The sequence below is a fragment of the Peromyscus maniculatus genome, chromosome 8 (assembly GCF_049852395.1).
Source record: "Peromyscus maniculatus bairdii isolate BWxNUB_F1_BW_parent chromosome 8, HU_Pman_BW_mat_3.1, whole genome shotgun sequence".
Lineage (NCBI taxonomy): Eukaryota > Metazoa > Chordata > Mammalia > Rodentia > Cricetidae > Peromyscus > Peromyscus maniculatus.
The window spans coordinates 18,635,387-18,653,232 of NC_134859.1; the positions used below are offsets into that span (position 1 = coordinate 18,635,387).

General features: G+C 58.8%; 2 protein-coding genes across 6 annotated transcripts; one reads left to right on the forward strand and one right to left on the reverse strand.

Moving 5' to 3' along the window:
* The first annotated feature begins 1,148 nt into the window (after positions 1-1,148).
* Positions 1,149-15,461, forward strand: Baiap3 (BAI1 associated protein 3). Of its 4 annotated transcripts, XM_076577525.1 has the most exons (35): positions 1,149-1,280; positions 1,478-1,540; positions 5,905-6,038; positions 6,245-6,332; positions 6,529-6,609; positions 6,847-6,954; positions 7,520-7,579; positions 7,736-7,802; positions 7,910-8,105; positions 8,407-8,451; positions 8,571-8,648; positions 8,773-8,875; positions 9,203-9,310; positions 9,397-9,492; positions 9,591-9,694; positions 9,828-9,948; positions 10,395-10,519; positions 10,608-10,698; positions 10,815-10,871; positions 10,953-11,050; positions 11,151-11,202; positions 11,320-11,450; positions 11,555-11,678; positions 11,754-11,897; positions 11,989-12,081; positions 12,177-12,368; positions 12,459-12,527; positions 12,614-12,693; positions 12,765-12,873; positions 13,188-13,259; positions 13,432-13,512; positions 13,593-13,713; positions 13,790-13,913; positions 13,992-14,197; positions 14,280-15,461. In XM_076577525.1, the coding sequence occupies exons 3-35, from the start codon at positions 5,914-5,916 to the stop codon at positions 14,381-14,383; spliced, it is 3,453 nt and encodes a 1,150-aa protein (XP_076433640.1). In that variant the 5' UTR covers positions 1,149-1,280; positions 1,478-1,540; positions 5,905-5,913; the 3' UTR covers positions 14,384-15,461. The 4 variants fall into 4 exon arrangements, with proteins under 4 accessions (XP_076433640.1, XP_006971734.1, XP_042139726.1 ...); XM_006971672.4 differs by lacking the exon at positions 1,149-1,280 and having other exon boundaries at positions 1,413-1,540; XM_042283792.2 differs by lacking the exons at positions 1,149-1,280; positions 1,478-1,540 and adding an exon at positions 1,823-2,125.
* On the reverse strand, positions 15,298-17,808 carry Tsr3 (TSR3 ribosome maturation factor). 2 transcript variants are annotated; one of them, XM_006971671.4, is made up of 6 exons: positions 17,641-17,808; positions 17,336-17,555; positions 16,748-16,941; positions 16,115-16,291; positions 15,923-15,986; positions 15,298-15,663 (listed from the first exon to the last, which is right to left on the reverse strand). In XM_006971671.4, exons 1-6 carry the CDS (start codon positions 17,750-17,752, stop codon positions 15,459-15,461), a joined length of 972 nt encoding a protein of 323 aa, XP_006971733.1. In that variant the 5' UTR covers positions 17,753-17,808; the 3' UTR covers positions 15,298-15,458. The 2 variants fall into 2 exon arrangements, with proteins under 2 accessions (XP_006971733.1, XP_015861093.1); XM_016005607.2 differs by having other exon boundaries at positions 17,660-17,791.
* Positions 17,809-17,846: the final 38 nt, after the last annotated feature.

Here is a 17,846-nt window from a genome sequence, read left to right on the forward strand (position 1 = left end):
TGGTTGGTAAAACCTGACGCAAGACTTCAATAGTGGGCGCAACTCCAGATCCTGGGAGGGGGGTCAGCTGCTCGACTCCAATTCCTATCCCCTATAGAGGGGCAGTGTGGGGCACAGAGTCCAGGACCCCTTCCCTTGCTCATCTGACATCCTTGTCCCGACCGTGGGGTCACATCTTTTATCCCCTTCGCCTGCCCTGGCTGTGCTAAGCTGGAGATTGACTATGGGAATTGAACATCCTGCAGGACAGTATTCTGTTCTGTCTCCTGTCTTCACAGGGATGGGCGCAGGACTTGACATAGCTGTGATCTGGGATACAGACAGGTGGCAATATCCACCTCACCTGTATGCTCCCTGGGATGAAGGGCTCTGGCCAGGCTGCTGCCCCCCAGAAGTTTCCTCCCCAGTTCCTAGTAATGAGGACCACGGGCCCCTGCCAGGCGCTCCTTTGGAAGCCAGCCTCACTTTGGCCCTCCCCAGCGGAGATGCTCTTTGCTACAGTCTTGGGTGGAGGATTTTCAGGCCTGTTTTCCTGATCCTCACACAGGTTGGAGTCCTTCCCATAAAAACAAGACCTTTGGGATAAACTCTAAAGCAAGGTGGCCAGTGCTATCCCACCGAGGTCAGAGTTGGTCCCCAGAAGTCTACTGAGCCCCAGAACAGGCAAGGAACAACTCGGCAGCTCTCCCTGGGTGGCTGGGAAACCTATACAGCAGGAACCCTGTCGGGTATGTCCTCTCCCCCAGCTCCAGAGCTAGCACATCCGGGAACGGACAGGCAACTGGTTTAACAAGCCTCCAGGTGACCATCTCTGCTCAAGCGGTGGTGGAGATTGAGTGAGGAGGGGCTCTGGGGAATAAGTGGCCTGGGAACAGCAGAGTCCGGCTACTGTGGCCTAACCCCATCTTCTGCACCCACTCACGGACAACAGTGACGTCGTGAGATGTACCAGGTTAATGCCAGAGCTGATCTCCCTAGAAGAAAGCAGCTCCAGGCAGTACTGAGGGGCAGAGCTTTGGTGAGAGGGTTGGCTTTGGCTATGACTGTAGAGCACTTCAAGAAACCCAGGCACTTCGCCTTTGGGCGACTGTAGCTTCTTCCCTGCGGCCCTGGGAAGGAGACCCCGCGACAGCCTCCTCCCTCGGGGCGGGGGTGGTGGTGGTGGTGGTGGTGGAGGGGTTAGCACAGCCAAGCGAGATCCAACGCAGCGCCCCTCTCTGCACCCACCTGTGGGTTACTGAGCCCAGCGCCCGGAGCAGGGGTTCTCTGGCCAGTACCAGGTGGGCAAGAACCCCCTCCCGACCCCAGACGCGCAGGGAGGGGGAGGACAGGGCTGGAACCTCTGACCAGCAAACGAGGCCAGGCCCCGCCTCCGCCCGCCCGCCCGCCCGCGCCCCCCGCCCGCCGCTCCCGCTCTGCAGTGCTCAGACTCCAGCGCGCGCGGCTGCTAGCGGTCGCTGTGCCTTGGTGTCCCCAGCCAGTGCGACAGCGACGCCAGCAGGGACCCCCGACCCCCGTGGTCCCCGAACCCCTGTCCACGGTGAGTGCTGTAACTCCTGCCCGGTGCCGTCAGACTGCCGTCGGGGCTTAACCTGCGTCCCACCCAGACAGACAGACAGACAGATGCGACGGGCCCCCTCGGGCTCAGGCCCTCTGGCTAATACGCTCCGCTCCCCATGGGGCTCGGGGATTGAAGGCATCGGGGTAACGGGAAACTGAGGCCCTGGGGAAACTGAGGCCGCGCGTGCTCAGAGGGGCGGGGTCGCACGACCGGCGTCCTGGGCTCTGAACGCAGTAGAGGACGCTCCGGGGTCTGCACTGCAGAACGCGGGGGAGGGCTGAAGGGCGGGACCTCACGACCCGGAGAGTGCGCACCTGCTACCCCAGTTCCCACGGTCGCCCGCTGCTGAGCTACCTGACTGTGACCCCTCTTCCCAGTAGAGGCCGCTGACAGAAGCGGAGCTGGGGACCTCGGAGACGCCCCGCGGGGCTTCTCTGAAGCCTTTCTAGAGGGCTGAATCCCACCAAGTTAGCGGGAGGAAAAGGGCCCCCAGCGCCCGTGTCCCTCCCACTTTCCGACGACCGTGAGACCCTTGCCCTTACTAACCTGAAATTCCTGCCCAGGGTAAGCCTTGGTCCTCCCTGGTGGTCGCCCAGGAATTCGGGCCCCACCATTTGGTCTGGGGTCTGACGTTTTGTGTGTGTGTGTGTGTGTGTGTGTGTGTGTGTGTGTGTGTGTGTGAGAGAGAGAGAGACAGAGACAGAGACAGAGACAATCAGAGACAAATAGGCAGAAAGAGACAGAGAGACAGAGACAGGCAGACAGAGGGAGACAGACACACACACACACACACACACACACACACAGAAATATTACAACAGAGTAGTTCCCATACTCCCCTCGGACCTCCTGCCTTCCAGGGGGAGAAACTACAATAGAACGGGGGCGGGGGAGGGTAACCACAATCCCCCTCCCATCACAAAAAAAAAAAAAAAAAACAGCCGATCAGGAGCAACTCAACGGAGACAGGTAAGTGGCAGGTAAGGCTCCTGGGAAGAGTGGGCCCTTCTCTATCAGTGGGGCATGGAGAGCATCCCCGCTGCCTGCTGCTGGCCTCTGACCTGAGAAGCTCTAGTTCACTCACAGAGAGCAAAGTGCAGATCCCCTGGCTCCTCCCAGGGGAGAGGGCGCCCAAGCAGCATGTGGAACTGGTAGACCAGATGAGCCGTACTTGGCCACTGTCCCTCACGAGGAGGGGAGGTTGGGGAGGTCCAGAGGCCAGGGGGAGATCTGGGAATCCAGGAAAACTTGGGAAGGGTCTGAGAGGTAAGGTGAGGACTGGCCAGGAAGAGAGGAGGGAAGCAGAGAAGACCAAAGAAGAGACCCCGGGATGCCACCCTGCCACCATCTGTCCCAGTGTCCAGAGGTCCATATGCACTAAAGGTGCCTCCTCAGCACTCTGGTCTTTATTATGGGTTGGGAGCCTAGGAAGACCCCTCCAGCCCTCTCCTAAGCTGCCCTTAAATTCTCTGCCTCATTACCACCAGATCTTCAAATGGCTGGCTAGTAGGGGACAGCTTAGGGTGGGAGTCCTGGGTGAAATCCTGCCTCTACACAGCTTGCCCCAGTCACAGACAGGAGTGGTGACTAGCTTTCGCTCAGCTCCCCCACCCCACCCCACCCCGTTCATATGGAAAGAGCTTCGTGTCTGGTCCTTCCTTTGCTTGCTGGACAGTTGGGAGCTATGACTCTGGCCCTAGTGACTGGGGGTGAGCCGGGCTGTGGCCACATCCTGCTGTCCTACTCTCCAAGGCCAGAAGGGACAGTGAAATGGAGACGAGCGTCTGACCTGGGCCCACCAGAGAGACTGGTAGAAGGTGGGGCTTGGGGGTAGCGCTGCACTTGGCTCACTGCTGCCCTCTACAGGTTGAGATTTCCAGAAATCCATGGGTAGTGTTCAAATGCATACAGGTTTGTGACGATGAATGATGAGGGCCTGGCTGGACACAGAGGCCTCTTTGACAGGTGTCTCTCAGGGCCCGGGAGGTTGGGTCAGAGACCGTAACAGCTGCTGAGACAGTCTGAGGTTTCCAAGGGGACCAGAGCTGTTTCTGGGCATCAGGATGAGCCAGCTCATATGGAGACTGCAGCTGACATACTGCTGTTAGCCTCATCCTAGCAACAGACTCAGGATGGGGGCGCGTGGGGGGGGGGGCTCACAGCTGAACCTGAGCTCAGGACACCACAGGAAAATACCGTGTTTGCACAGCAGAGCCTTACGTCCCCGGATAGCACCTGCGGCTGGTGACCCCGGGCAGGTTCCCGAGCCCACACCTGTTTCCTTGTTTGAGCCAAGGCAGGGGTGCATCCCTTAGCTCCTGTACCGTCAGGTTGCTTTGCTTCTGCGTCACATTTGTCTCCGGGACTGCAAGCCCCTGTAGCCCCATCACACTATCACACGTAGATGCAGCTGGCGGTTGCCTTGGCAACAGCTCAAGAAGCAGCTGCTTGCCTGGCTTGGGGTGCAGAGGGAGCCGCTCCTCCCTCTAGTTAGTGAAGAGCTGGGCCTGTGACACTTGGCCACCTGGGACCTCAGGACTGGCCACGTGTGGCAGAAGCTTGCTGGGCTCTCGCATTTGGGAGGAGGTTTGTGGGGCTCCCCTCGGGGTGCAGAGCCACCTGGCCTCCTTCACGTCTGCAGCTCTGGGGTCTCACTGGTCGGAGCAAAGGGGTCAGAATGCAGCACCCCCGAGGAGTGCTGGCTTCGGCCAGTGGGAATAGTGGAAACAGAGGTAAGATGGAGAGCTTCTCACCACAAACAGGCTCCGTGGCCCAAAGAAGCTCTGCAACCTCTGACCACCCCGAGACCCTGGGCCAAGAGAAGAACTTGCCGTGGAGTCCATTTCCTGTCTTATGAAATAGAAGTGACAGTCTCCCCTTGCTAGGACTAATGAGACAGTGTAGATGAGTGTCAGTGTCCAGTGGTGGGTGGCAGGCACAGACTATATGTATCCTGTTAATGTGGCCATCAAGACAGGGACCCCAAGGGGTGAGTGCTGTGTGACAGAGATGACAGAGATGGCCTGGATGGGGGATAGTGTGTCTCAGGAAAGAGAGGGGACCTCCCTGGGGTAGTGTGGGGAAGGCCCAGGCCCAGAAGTGGTTGTATGACCCAGGGTGGGGGATGCACAGGGTGGTGTCGTGGAAATACGGGAGGCCACCGTATCCTAGGTACCACATTACCCTTCAATTTGGGGTCTACGGAGTAAACAGCTCTTGCTGAAGGTTATGCAGATGCAGATACAGCCAGCTCTTCCTCCCAAATGTGGGTGGGTAGGCGAGGTCTGGGCACTCATCAAGCATACGAGAAGCAGAGATTCTCAGATGATCCTAAGCCTGTCACCCCAAAAAGAAGGGTGCCCTCCTGGTATTCAGTCTCAGAATTGCCACTGTGATTCCCTGATGCCCAATCCACCTACCAGGGCTACCAGTGTGCTCAGTCCATACACTTCAACCCCCGGACCTCAAGTTCTGACTAGAATGGCTGACAGGAGGCCATACGATCAGGGTCAGCGTCACCCTGGGCCTGGACTCCATTAGCAGTTTGGAAGCCACTCTCCTAGAGATGACATCCAGGTTGCTTTGGCAGGGTGCAGGATGCAGCAGGATAGCTTGGTTGCCACAGCAACAGGCGGGCAACTAATTCAGTGGACTAGTAAGCAGGGAGCTCGGGATGCAGCTGAACACTTCCAGCCTCCCCAAATGAGACACACGAGTTTCATGCTCCTTTTTACTGATTGTGGGGTGATAACTCTGCTTCAGGGGGCACTTGTGTTGGATATGTGTAAGGACCATAGAGCAGCTCCCTCCTAGGCATTCTGGCCTCAGGGACAAGTGCCAACCCTACCCCGGACTCATGGGTGTAAGGGCCAAACCACAGACTAGTGTCTTGCCTCGCTGTTTTGGCCTTCTCTGGAGAAGGCCTGTGTACTATCTGCCCTGGCTCCAATTGGACAAGGGTATTGGTGAGGACACTGGTAATAGACACATTCTGTCACACTGTCCTAGGGGTTTGGGGCTCAGCTGGGGTACGTACCGGCCTTGGATGTGGGAGCAGAACATACCTGTCTCCACTGTACTTTCACTCAGAGAACCAACTCGGTGCCTGGCACTCCCACCTGAGGGTATCTGTCACCACATCCCAGGGCCGCTGTACAAGGGACATAAAGGCTATTAGGTCCCTTGTCCGGTGTGGCAGCAGCGTCCGTAAAGTCCCCTGCGGGGACTCAGCACAGTGCAGGGTGGCCTCAGACCTCCGGGCCGTTAGCCCCTTCTGCTAGCTTCGGCGGCGGCGGCGGCGCAGTGGTAAAGCCGAGGACAAACTGATGTTGTGCTCGCTGCAGGTGGCTGCCATGTCAACCTTGCTGGACATCAAGAGCAGCGTGCTCAGGCAGGTGCAGGTGTGCCCATCCTTCCGCCGTAAGACGGAGCAGGAGAACCCAGGCACAGACGCACAGGAGCCCGCCACAGGGGCCTGGTGGGTACCCCAGGGCCGACTGTGCAGGGCATGTGGGCCTGGCCTCCCTCCACTAGCTGGCCTGTACACTTGTCCAGTGCCAATCCACGTGGGTGGGAGAGGGACCAAGGGGGTCTAAGCTCAAGGCCAAGAACACTGTGGTTGTCCCCTTGATCCACTCTCTCTGTGGCTCCTTGAATCATGTTCTGACCTAGGCTTTCTTCCAGGAAACCTGGGGACGGTGTGGAGTTCTTCGCCCACATGCGCCTCATCCTGAAAAAGGGGGATGGCCGACAGGGCCTGCCATGCCCTGAGGTGAGGGCCCCATTTCTAAATGGTGTGGGGACTGCTACTCAGCACAGGCTACTGTTCTCGGTCCTATCTGACCCCCACCCCAAACCTCTCATCTCGTGAGCACCTTCGTTCATCCAGCTAGAGGTCCGGGGGCAGCTGCAGACTCAGGCGCCGCTGCCTTCACAGACCTTCACCCGGCTCTCTAACTCCCTCACAGGTCCTTTTGCGCAGTGGTTCCCCGGCCCCTGCTGAGCCTGTGGACCCCAACCGTGGCATGAGAAACCTGACCCAGGAGGAGGTAATGGGTGTCGGGGTGTCTAAGCCCAGGGAGGGACTGTCACTCCTTTCTCTAGGATTGTAGGGCCCTTGGTCTGGTGACAGGTGGGTGGGGCAGTTGGGGGAGCAGGAGCAGAGGCGCTAAGGCTGGGAATCCACTCATAGTGGGAGGGACTGCCTGGGGCTGATGCACCAGAAGGGGAGAGCAGGGGCTGAGATGCTCTGCTGTGGCTGGGAACTCAGGGCCTGTTTCCTGAAGGTGGAGATGCTCTACGAGGAGGCCTTATACACCGTCCTCCACCGGGCAGGCACCATGGGCCCCGACCAGGTGGATGACGAGGAGGTCTTGCTAAGCTACCTTCAGCAGGTGAGCAGGGCTCCACCCACCTGGGCCCCACCCACCACCCTGCCTCACTCTGGGGAGGACTGAGATGTGTGTGTGTGTGCACCTGTACACACCACACACACACACACACACACACACACACACACACACACACACACACACAGGTGCCAGTATCACCTGGATGACAACACAAAATGCACACACCAGTGTACACTGGTGAATATCCACGGTGGGTGGAGGAGACCTGGTTAGACATGGAGACACATGTGCAGAGGATGCAAGACAGATAACACAGACACAATTAGAAAGGGCCGGCTGGTACTCAGAGGAGAGCGGAGTAGTCAGAGGGTATGTTTCCTTCCCACTGGTGTGTGCTCTGCATTATCCTGTCCCCGCCCTGCTCACCACATCTGTGCCATGCCCTCACCCGCTCACTCCTCTGAATGCTCGGAACCATAGCACCAGCTGGGCGGTGGTCTTCCACACGGTAGGGCAGAGGGACATTCTCTCCTATGCACATTCCTGAGACTCCTGAGACAGCGCAAGCTTTTCCCCAGACTCCTACTTACCTGCCCATCACCCACAGGTGTTTGGCACCAGTTCTGAAGAACACATGGAGGCCATCACGCGTGTGAAGAAAGCCAAGGTGAGGTTGTGCACACCCAGGCAGGTACTGGCTGGCCAGCAGTGGCATCTGTGTGGCAGGAAGGGATACCAGGGTGGCAGGAAACGTGGGGGACTGTAACATGCATGCTGAGGCTGCTTAGTCCTGTGAAGTCCCCCAGTACCCTTCTGTCTGTAGGCTCCCACATATGCCCTGAAAGTCTCCGTCATGCGCGCCAAGAACCTTCTGGCTAAAGACCCCAATGGTAAGTGGGTATCTGGTAGGCCCTCGTAGTGCCTGGCAGCTGTTCCTGGAAGCTGTGGGCAGTGGAAAATTCGAGGGCCGAGGGCTGAGGCACCTGCTCCATTTCAGGCTTCAGTGATCCATACTGCATGCTGGGCATCCTGCCGGCCTCTAGTGCCCCACAGGAGTCGAGCGGGCAGAAGGAGCAGCGCTTTGGCTTCCGCAAAGGCAGCAAGCGTAGCAGCCCACTGCCCGCCAAGTGTATCCAGGTCACCGAGGTCAAGAGCAGCACCCTGAATCCTGTCTGGAAAGAGCACTTCCTGTTGTAAGGCTCCTAGCCTGATGATAGCCAAATACCCCAAATGATGACCACTCATTGCTGCTCAGGAAGCTTGTAAGAGGGACTGGTAATGCACCCACTCCCCAGAGGAATAGTCAAAGACCCACAGACAGATGTTGTTTGTGTCCCTGTGGCCTCATAGCTGGTAGCAAGTAGAGGTTAGGATGTGAGCCCAGCAGTCTGTGTGGAGAACATGGCTACTAGTTGCTCCTGGATCTCTCCCTGCCTCAACCCTGGCCGGATGTGGCCTGGGAGTTTCATACACATTTCTCTGTCTTCTCTGCAGTGAAATTGAGGATGTCAACACAGACCAGCTGCACCTGGACATCTGGTAGAGGACCCTGAGCTTGGCAGGGCATGGGGTGGGGTGGCATCTCTGGTCTGGGACAGAATGAGGGGCGGGCTCAGAGCTGGGCTGGGAACTCCAGTCAAACCATCTTCCACCTTCAGGGACCACGATGACGACGTATCCCTGGCAGAGGCATGCAGGAAGCTGAATGAAGTTATTGGCCTGAAGGGCATGAGCAGGTATGGGGTGGGGGAGGTGGGGAGTCATAACCCTAGATCTGTGCATGCAGCTTAGTCACAGGGGTCAGGGGCTTTCCAGGGTCACCAGAGTGATACCACTCTGCTACCCCACCTGTTTTGCCAGATACTTCAAACAGATTGTCAAGTCGGCCCGTGCAAATGGGACAGCAGGGCCCACCGAGGACCACACTGATGACTTCTTGGGCTGCCTCAACATCCCTATCAGGGTGTGTGGGGGAGGGAACACTAACTGGGTGTGTATGGATGATTAGGACCCTTGGTGGGTGCATGGGGGTGCCCCAGAGCTCTTGGGCATCTCCAGTGGCAGTGTCCCATGATTCCCATAGAGCATCCCACTCTCTTGGGGCTGGAGGAGGTGGGCTGCATTGGGCGCCTACTCAGCATTCCCTTCTCCTCAGGGTCCCAGAGGGGAGCTTGTTTTGTCTTTACCGGGGTTTGAAAGCACCCTACTACCGAGCCCTTTGGACCGTGTGGGAGGGAGAAGGGGCAGTCTCGAGGTCTGGTGTCACACCTTCCCATTCCACTCCTCTCAGGAGGTGCCTGTGGCGGGTGCGGACCGCTGGTTTAAGCTGGAACCACGCTCCAGTGCCTCCCGTGTGCAAGGAGACTGCCACCTGGTCCTCAAGCTGATCACCACCCAGGTGGGAAGCTCTGGGGAGCCACATCTGCACCCCTGCCTGCAGGGCTCAGGCAGAGCTGATGACAGACCTCGGGTTCTGCCTTCCAGAGGGACACTGCTATGAGCCAGCGTGGACGCTCGGGCTTCCTGTCCTACCTGTTGCTCCTCAGCCGCGTGCTGCGGTTTGAGCACCGAGTGGAGGAGGTAGTGGGTGCCCTTGGTCTGCTGAATAGAGAGTCAGGGGCCCAGAGTAGGGATGGGGTGGCTCTCTGGCCTCTGCCCACCCTGGCTCTCTTCTCCAGCCGAACTCCAGCAGCTGGCGTGGTGAGCTTAGTGGGCCTGGGACCACCGTCCTTTGTCTGCATGGAGCCCAAAGCAATCTGTCACCCTTGCAGCTGGCGGTGCTGTGAGTAGGCAGGGTGGCCCTGTGGGTAGAACCGCCGGAGAAGGCTGTAGGCGGGTGGAGCGTGGGAAAGACAGCGCTGTGGGGTGGGACCTGCTGTGCAAGAGCAGACCACAAGCTGGGACTCCTATCATAGGCACTGGCAAGTCAGTAGCCGCCACCATCAGACACGCACCCTGGACTATGGCTACCTGCTGGGGCTGCTGGAAGATGTGCAGGCACACTGGGAGGAGGCAGCTTCACTGCCCCAGGAACAGGTGGGTATGGACATGGCTACAGGTCTGTGTGCTATTGATAAAAGAGTCCATTGGGAGCCAAGGGACCTACCTCATAGGGTTTGAAAACATGAAACACATGGTATGGGGGAGAGTGCTGGGCAGTAGGAGGTGGTAGTTGCAATGGAGTAACTTTGGAAGGATGCCACAAAGGTCAGCCTGGGCTGAGGGCAAAGCCTCTGAGGTGGCGAGTGTCCGAGCAGCAGGAGCAAGTGGGCACTGGCAGTGTGGAGCTGCGAGGACAGGAGCTATAAAGGTGCTGTGGCCCGTAGGGGCAGCGAGGGGAGAGTTGTGGGAGTCAAGAGTGGGACAGGCCTGGGAAGGGACTGGGCTAGCTAGCTACACGAAGCAGTGGTTTTCAGTGTCTATGAGCAGAGCTGCCTTGGACCTTGTCCCTGTCTTGACTCTGAAGAACCCGTTCCCCGCAGGAGGAGAGCCTAGCTGACAGCTTCTCCGCCTTCTCGGAGTTCGGGCTGAGGCTGCTGCGCCAGCTCCGGGATTACTTCCCGGCCACCAACAGCACGGCTGTGTATCGCTTGGAGCTGCTGCTCAAGTGGGTTTAGCACAGCAGGACGGGGTGGGGGGGCTGGAGGGCCGGGGGTTGGAGCAGGCCTCCTCAGCTGGCCGTCTGTCCTCACCAGGTGCCTGGAGAAGCTACAGCTCTTCCAGCCAGCCTTCGAGATCTGTCCCTTCGAGACAGAGCTCAGCATGGACATTGCTGCTGCTCTGAAGGTGTGTCTGGACCCATCTTGGCCCTCTTTCCCTTGGCCCCTGCAAGGCCCTGCTGTCCACAGGTGCTTAACCTGACTCTTCCCTTCAATCTGCTGCTTTACTGGCTGCTCCGACAGCGGGGTAATCGTGAGTGGTATGACCAGCTCCTGAACACCAAGAGTCCTCGAGAGCAGGTGTGGATCTGGACGGCATGGGCTGGAGACCCAGGGCGTTCAGGGGGTACACTGGTCACTTCAAGCCTGGCTTTCTTGCAGCCAGGGCCGCAGCGCCTAGCGGGGCTTGTTGAACTTGCAGACATCATCTATGAGGACTTGCAGTCCTGCTATGGGGTCTACGCCAGCCTCTTCCATGGGTAGGCCCTTCCCCTGGGTGCTGCCACTGGCCAGAACGGGCTGGGTTGGAATGGAAGGGCTGGCTGGTGGGAACGGGTGGCTGAGGCGTGTCTTTTACAGTATCCTTAAGGTGGACTTCTTCACTCTTACCTTCCGGCAGCTGGAACGTCTGGTGAGGGGGAGTCCCTTACCCTGGGTGCCTGTGGGTACTGGAGACCGGGGAGAAGTCCCTGGTTAAGAGGGTCCCTAGATTTACTTTGGCAATGGCCTAATCCCACCATCTGAGCAGGTGGCTGAGGAGGCATGGGTACTGACAGAGGAGCTGAGCCCCAAGATGAACCTAGAGGTAGCCTCAGGGCTCTTTGAGCTCTACCTGACCCTGGCAGATACCCAGCGTTTCTGGAGCTGCATCCCTGGACGGTGGGTACCCCACCTTGCACTGGTATCTCCTTAGCTCTGAACCTGGAGACCTCTGGGTAAAGGTATGTGAGTCCTAATGGGCTCTGAGCAAGTGTTCACTGCAGGGAAAGCCGCTCCCTAGCCCTGGCTGGCATCCACACCCCGTTTCTGCCAGCTGTGAAGCTCTGGCTGCAGGTGCTGAGGGACCAGGCCAAGTGGCGCCTGCAGGGAGCTGTGGATGTCGACACGGTAAGTGTGTGCTCAGCTGCATGGTGGTGGCTCATCCTGTACCCCTGCAACATCAGCCCCCTTCTGCCTTTGTAGCTGGAGCCTGTGGATGCGGCTTCCAAACACAGCAGCTCCGCGGCCACCGCCAGCCTCTGCCTCAGCCACATCCAGGAGCTCTGGGTCCGCCTGGCCTGGCCTGACCCTGCCCAGGTCCAGACGTTAGGCACTCAGCTCAGCCAGGTACATGGGCTGGGGATATGTGGGGAGTAGATCAGGAGATGGGGCAGGGGCAGGGGCAGGGTCCCAAGCTCCCTGCCCATCTCTGCCCCAGGACATGTGTGAGGCCTCCCTCTTCTACACGGAACTGTTGAGGAAGAAGGTGGACACCCAGCCAGGGGCTGCTGGTGAGGCCGTGAGCGAACAGGTGAGTGGCTGGATGTAAGGGGACAGGTGGCTGGGTGGGGTCACCCCCCAACTCCCTTGACAGCTGCCCAGCTGCCTCTGGCCATACCTCCCCAGCTCTGTGTGGTGCTCAACAACGTCGAGTTGGTGCGCAGAGCTTCGGGGCAAGCGCTAAGAGGCCTGGCATGGCCTGAAGGGGCCAGTAGCCTGGAGGGAGTGCTCCCCCGCCCTCTCCTCAGCAGCATACAGGCCCTGGATGAGGATCTCCAGCGGGAGGCCCACACCGTGACAGCACATCTGACTTCCAAGGTGGGCAGAGGGGTGGGGCCCGGGACTCATAGTCATGTGGGGACTGTTGTTGAATCCCTACTCTTGTTCTGAGCACCACCCCTCTCTCAGATGGTGGCAGACATCAGGAAGTATGTCCAGCACATCAGTCTGTCCCCCGACTCTATTCAGAATGACGAGGTAAGTGGAGGGATTGGCGGGAAGTCTGTATGCCGGGGGGCAGGCTGAGGTCCAGCTGGGCCAGCCCTGAGGACTCCCGCCTACAGGCTGTAGCCCCACTCCTGAAATACCTAGACGAGAAGCTGGCCTTGCTGAATGACTCCCTGGTGAAGGAGAACCTGAGCAGGTACCAGCTAGGTAGTGGGGCAGGTGGGGGTGCTTGCCGGCCCAGGGAGTCACCCCAGGGTGTTCCTCTAGGGTGCTGGAGGCTCTCTGGGAGCTGCTGCTTCAGGCCATTCTGCAGGCACTGAGTGCAAACAGAGACGTCTCCGCTGATTTCTATGGTCGCTTCCACTTCACACTCGAGGTAGGGTCCCAAGGAACCCCCAGGTCCGTCTCCCAAGGCCCCCTCCCTGCTGCCCCATAGGACACTAAACCTGCCCGGGTACTCCAGTCTACTGGCAGCTCTTCTTCCCTACAGCCCAAACACCTTAGGACAGCTGTTCCCACAGCTGTCTGGCCTCAGGGGCTGGCATTTCCCAGGCCTCCTGGGGATGTCTGAGGTGCCTAGGATTTGAGAAGCGGCTTTGCCTTGGCTCCTAAGACCCAGTGCTCGCTGAACCTACAGGTCTTCAGCATAGGCCAGCCCTCTGACAAGCCCCTCTTCTTTCCCTGTTGTAGGCTCTGGTCAGTTTCTTCCATGCTGAGGGCCAGGGGCTGCCCTTGGAGAACCTGAGGGATGGAAGCTACAAGGTGAGCTTCTGGAGGAGCTGAGCCTTCTGCAGGAACAAGTTCAGCCCGCTGCCCTGCAGTAGGCAGCCTCGTGCTGGTGAAGCCAGATGGCCACGAGGCAGCTCAGATGCCTCTGTGAGGGCACCTGGCTGCCCTGCCAGGGACCAGTTACCAGTGCCAGCTTCCCTTGCAGAGGCTGGAGGAGGAGCTGCGGCTGCACAAATGTTCCACCCGAGAGTGCATCGAGCAGTTCTACCTGGACAAGCTCAAGCAGGTGGGACTGGCGTTGTCTACCCACAGGCCTGCTCTGAGACCCGGCTTCCTTCACTGGCTTTTTCCCCTGGCCTTTCCCAGAGGTCTCTGGAGCAGAACCGGTTTGGGCGCCTGACTGTCCGATGCCATTATGAAGCGGCTGAGCAGAGGCTAGCTGTGGAGGTGCTGCATGCAGCAGATCTACTGCCCTTGGATGCCAACGGTGAGGCCCAGCAGCAGCAGCAGCAGCAGCAGGGGGAGGGGCCAGGGAGACATTTGGCTCACACTGTGTCTTCTAGGTCTGAGTGACCCCTTTGTGATTGTGGAGCTTGGCCCACCACACCTCTTCCCACTGGTCCGCAGCCAGAGGACCCAGGTGAAAGCCCGGACATTGCACCCGGTGTATGATGAGCTCTTCCACTTGTGAGTGCCTGCCTGGCCTGCTGTGCCCCATGCCTGAGCCATATGGCTGCGGCAGGCTCCTGACTGCCCTGTCTACAGCTCCGTGCCTGCAGAGGCATGCCGCCGCCGCGGGGCCTGCGTGCTGTTCACGGTTATGGACCACGACTGGCTGTCTACCAATGACTTTGCCGGGGAGGCGGCCCTTGGCCTAGGTGGCGTCAGTGGCATCGCAAGGCCACATGTGGGAGGGGGCATGAGACCCGGGCAGCCCATCACACTACACCTGCGCAGGCCCAGAGCTCAGGGTGAGTGAGAGTCCATGGGGTTGAGGGTGGTGGGCCTGGCCCAGACTGGCTTCCTCACGCCCACCTCCATATCCACCTACAGTGAGGTCTGCACTGCGGATGCTAGAAGGCCGCACCAACAAAGAGGCACAAGAGTTTGTCAAGAAACTCAAGGAGCTGGAGAAGTGCATGGAGGCTGACCTCTGAGCACCCTGATGGTCACAGCCTGGCCCTCCCCACTTCCCTGTGGGGCCCACTTTGTGCAGCCAGGGGTTCTGGGGGCCCCTCCCTCACCATGTGACCTGCCTGCTCTGGTTGAACCCTGTGGCTTCTGTCTGGCTGTGTCTTTTGGTGTGTGCTGTGACCCCTGTGTGCCCCAGCATGCCCCACCTTGAATATGAGCAGCCAACTCAGGGGGACCTGGCCAGCATCTGCCTGTGGATGCAGAGCAGGATGGACGGATGGGACCTGACCCCAGTGGGCTGGCTCTCTTCCCTGGTGCAGTAGTCATAAGCTCTCAGTGGACTCTGCCCCCTGGAGGCCATGAGGTAGTATCTGGAGACATCTGTGGTCACAACTAAGGAATGGAGGGTACTGGTGCCAGGGGTGGACGGCCAGTGTTGCTGTTCACACCACTGTAACCATCAGGTGGCCTGATGAGAAATGATTGATGTCTCGTGACAGTAGTACCACAGAGGAAGCCTCGTAGAGGAGACCCTGCCCTGCTCCCCCAGGATAGGTCTCCACTGGCAGAGGCAAGAAGGCCAGGGGACAAGTTAGGTTAGCAGCTGCCAGGGTCCAGGCAGAGCGTGAGGGTTTCTCCTGCCTGCAGCTTCTCTCCTGATCTAGATGCTCTACCCGCAGCAGGTGAGCAAGGGACCGGTTGAGGATTACTTGAGTTCTGGTTCCCACCTGGCTCCCGGGCCCAGGAGAGTTTCTCCCATAGTCACCATGAGGAAAGGGGCATTGCCCACAGGTGGAGATCAGGGTTAAGTGCTCTATGGCCAGCTGGTCAGATATCCTTTTACACATCTGTATGTGACCATACCGGACTTACCCCATAGCCCAGATCCACCCAGGTAGACTTCCCCAACCCTTAGCCAAGTACGAAGCAGCAGAACTCATATTGGGAGGCTCCTCCTTGGCTTTATCAAGAGCTCTAGGGCAGGACTCCAAACAAGGCTGTCACAGAAGTGTCCCAACAGGCCTGTCCATCCCCAGGTTCCACTGCCACCTCTGGACTAACGCACAGCAGCTTCAACAATGAACTTGTTTGCAACCTTCAGTCTCTCTGATGTCTCTTGACTTCTTTCCGGAGTTCAGTGGGGTCTCTGGCCTGCGCCTCTTGTTCTGTCTCTACCTCTTGAGAGGAGCTGCTGTCTCCTCCATTAGCACCAGGTCCTTGTTCCTCACTCTCATCACTGTCCTCCCCAGAATCCTCACTGTGCTCCTCAGACTCATCAGCGTCATCCATGTCCACGGGCAGCCTGGAAGGGAGGGATGTACCTTGGTATGGACAAGGCCAGTACAGGGTTACCTTCCCTGTGACACTCAACCATTGAAGCCCTCAAGCAGGAGATACTCTGCGCCCAACCCCCTCCAGCAGGCAGCTGCTTTAAACTCTGTAATCAGCACTAGGCCTTCCTTGCTCGGGAAGCCACACCCACAAGGCAGGAGGGACCCGGCCAAGGCTCCAGGAGCACACTGGGCTTGAGCCATCACTTAGCGTGGATCCACAGGACCTACCAGGTACTGGCCACAGGCCTGTTGAGGTTTGCAAACTCTCGCCCGGAGTCCACATCAAAGGGATCTGAACGTAGAAAGGAAGGTGACCTCTTAAGTGATTTCAGGGCAGAGCCAAACTGGTGGCTCCAGGCTCCAAAGGACCTGAAGGGGCTTCACAGCTGCCCTGGGGCTCCCAACCATGCCAGGCCTCACCGATCTCCTCCTCCTCAGGGGTGTCCTTGGCGCTAGCCAAGTACCCCTGCTCGGCCTGCAGCACCTCCTCTGGGCCATGGCAGGCTGCATACTTCTCCAGGAGCTCTCGGTTCAGGTCCAGGAAGCCCTTGCCCCACTTAAACTTCTGAAGCAAAATGACGGCAAGATCTGAGAAGCCTGGTAGAACAAAAACCAGAAATACACCTGGGACCCAACTAGAGGGCAGAGCTGTATCACCCCTTCCTGCCCTCCCAGGAAGCTTCACCACCTCTCAGTTCCCCAGGTTCCTCTCATTTGCTGAGAAACAGTCCTGCTATGCTGGTCCCAATGTCTTACGAGGTCTCCATCGGGACCTCCCCTTGAATCCTACATTCCCTTCAGATGCTGAGAGCAGAGTCTGGGGGCAGCGCTGTCACCACAGCGACGACCCACAGCTGTCCACTCTGCCTCTACCTCCGCTTCCCAAGGTCAAGGCTGTATGTGGGTACTGGAACTGAAACCAACCCTGCCCGATGGCTCCCAATATAGTCTCCTCACATCCCCCTGCTCGGAATCGGCCAGAAGAAACCAGTCTTGGGGGGCACAGGCAGGTCTCGGACTGCCACGCCAGGCTTCCGGCAGCCTGAAACTCACCTACAATGCAGAAGGCAGCAGCAAAAGCTTCCACGCAGGAGAGTCTGCAGGGCCGGCCATAGTTTACAGGGTTGGCAGCCAGGAGGTAAGGCAGGAGCCGCAAATGGCTCCCCCGCATCTTCCCAAAGGGTGTCTCATCCAGTTTGGCCCAGGAGCAGTCTATGACAGCGACCCCTGACTGTGCCACCAGCTGTCTGCCGGAGAGTGTAGGGTAGGTTCTGGGGCTCCAAGTAAGACATGTCTTTGGAGACCGGCTTCACTACAGATGAGATATGCTCGTCTTTCCGAACTATGGTTTATTGCAACGGTACAAAGAGCCCTCACTACCAAGCTTGGGGGCAGCTGCTGGGGGTAGCCGGACAACGTTTACTTAAGTTTTTCTCCTAGGCTCTTCTACACTCTAAGCCTCGCTTTATGAAAAGGGTCAAGTTAGATACAACCCTGCCCATGAGAAAGGCGTGGCCATCCAAGACCAAGAAGCAAGACTTGAAGAAAATGATCCTCTCCATAAGGGGCGGTTTAACAAAGACAAGATAATGGAGAGGGCACTCCGACACCTCCCCGGTCCCCCAGGCCTCCGGTGCCTACCTGTCGGCGGGAGACACGTACTGAGTGCCTACGGGGCTGAGCACTAGACCGCCAAATCTTTGGCCCAGGCGCAGGCATCGTACCAGACCCAGGCGGGCCAGTTTACGGCCCGTGCAGCGCCGGGGGTCGCAGTGGCCAAGCTCCCACATAGCCAGGGCACAAGGCAGCGCCGCAGGGCCCGGGACATCCTGGCCCTCGGCCGCCTCAGGTTGCACGGATGCTGCAGAGAGAGAGCGAGAAGGTCGGGTTCTCAGCGCCTGCTTTCAAGCCCGACCCGCTCGCTGCTCCGATCGCTCCAAACTCACCGCGCAGCGCAGCGCCCACCTCGTCAGCGAAAGCATCCAGAGAGCGGCCGGGGGGACGCCGGACACGACCGCTCTCCGTCCTGGACCCGCGCGCAACCTTCTTGCGGCCCATAGCCCGGGATAAAACCCTCCAGCCACGGCGTTTTGCTCGAGCGGTGTGCGCGTGCGCGTGCTCACTCGCGCCGCTTCCGGTTTTGAGGGCAGGC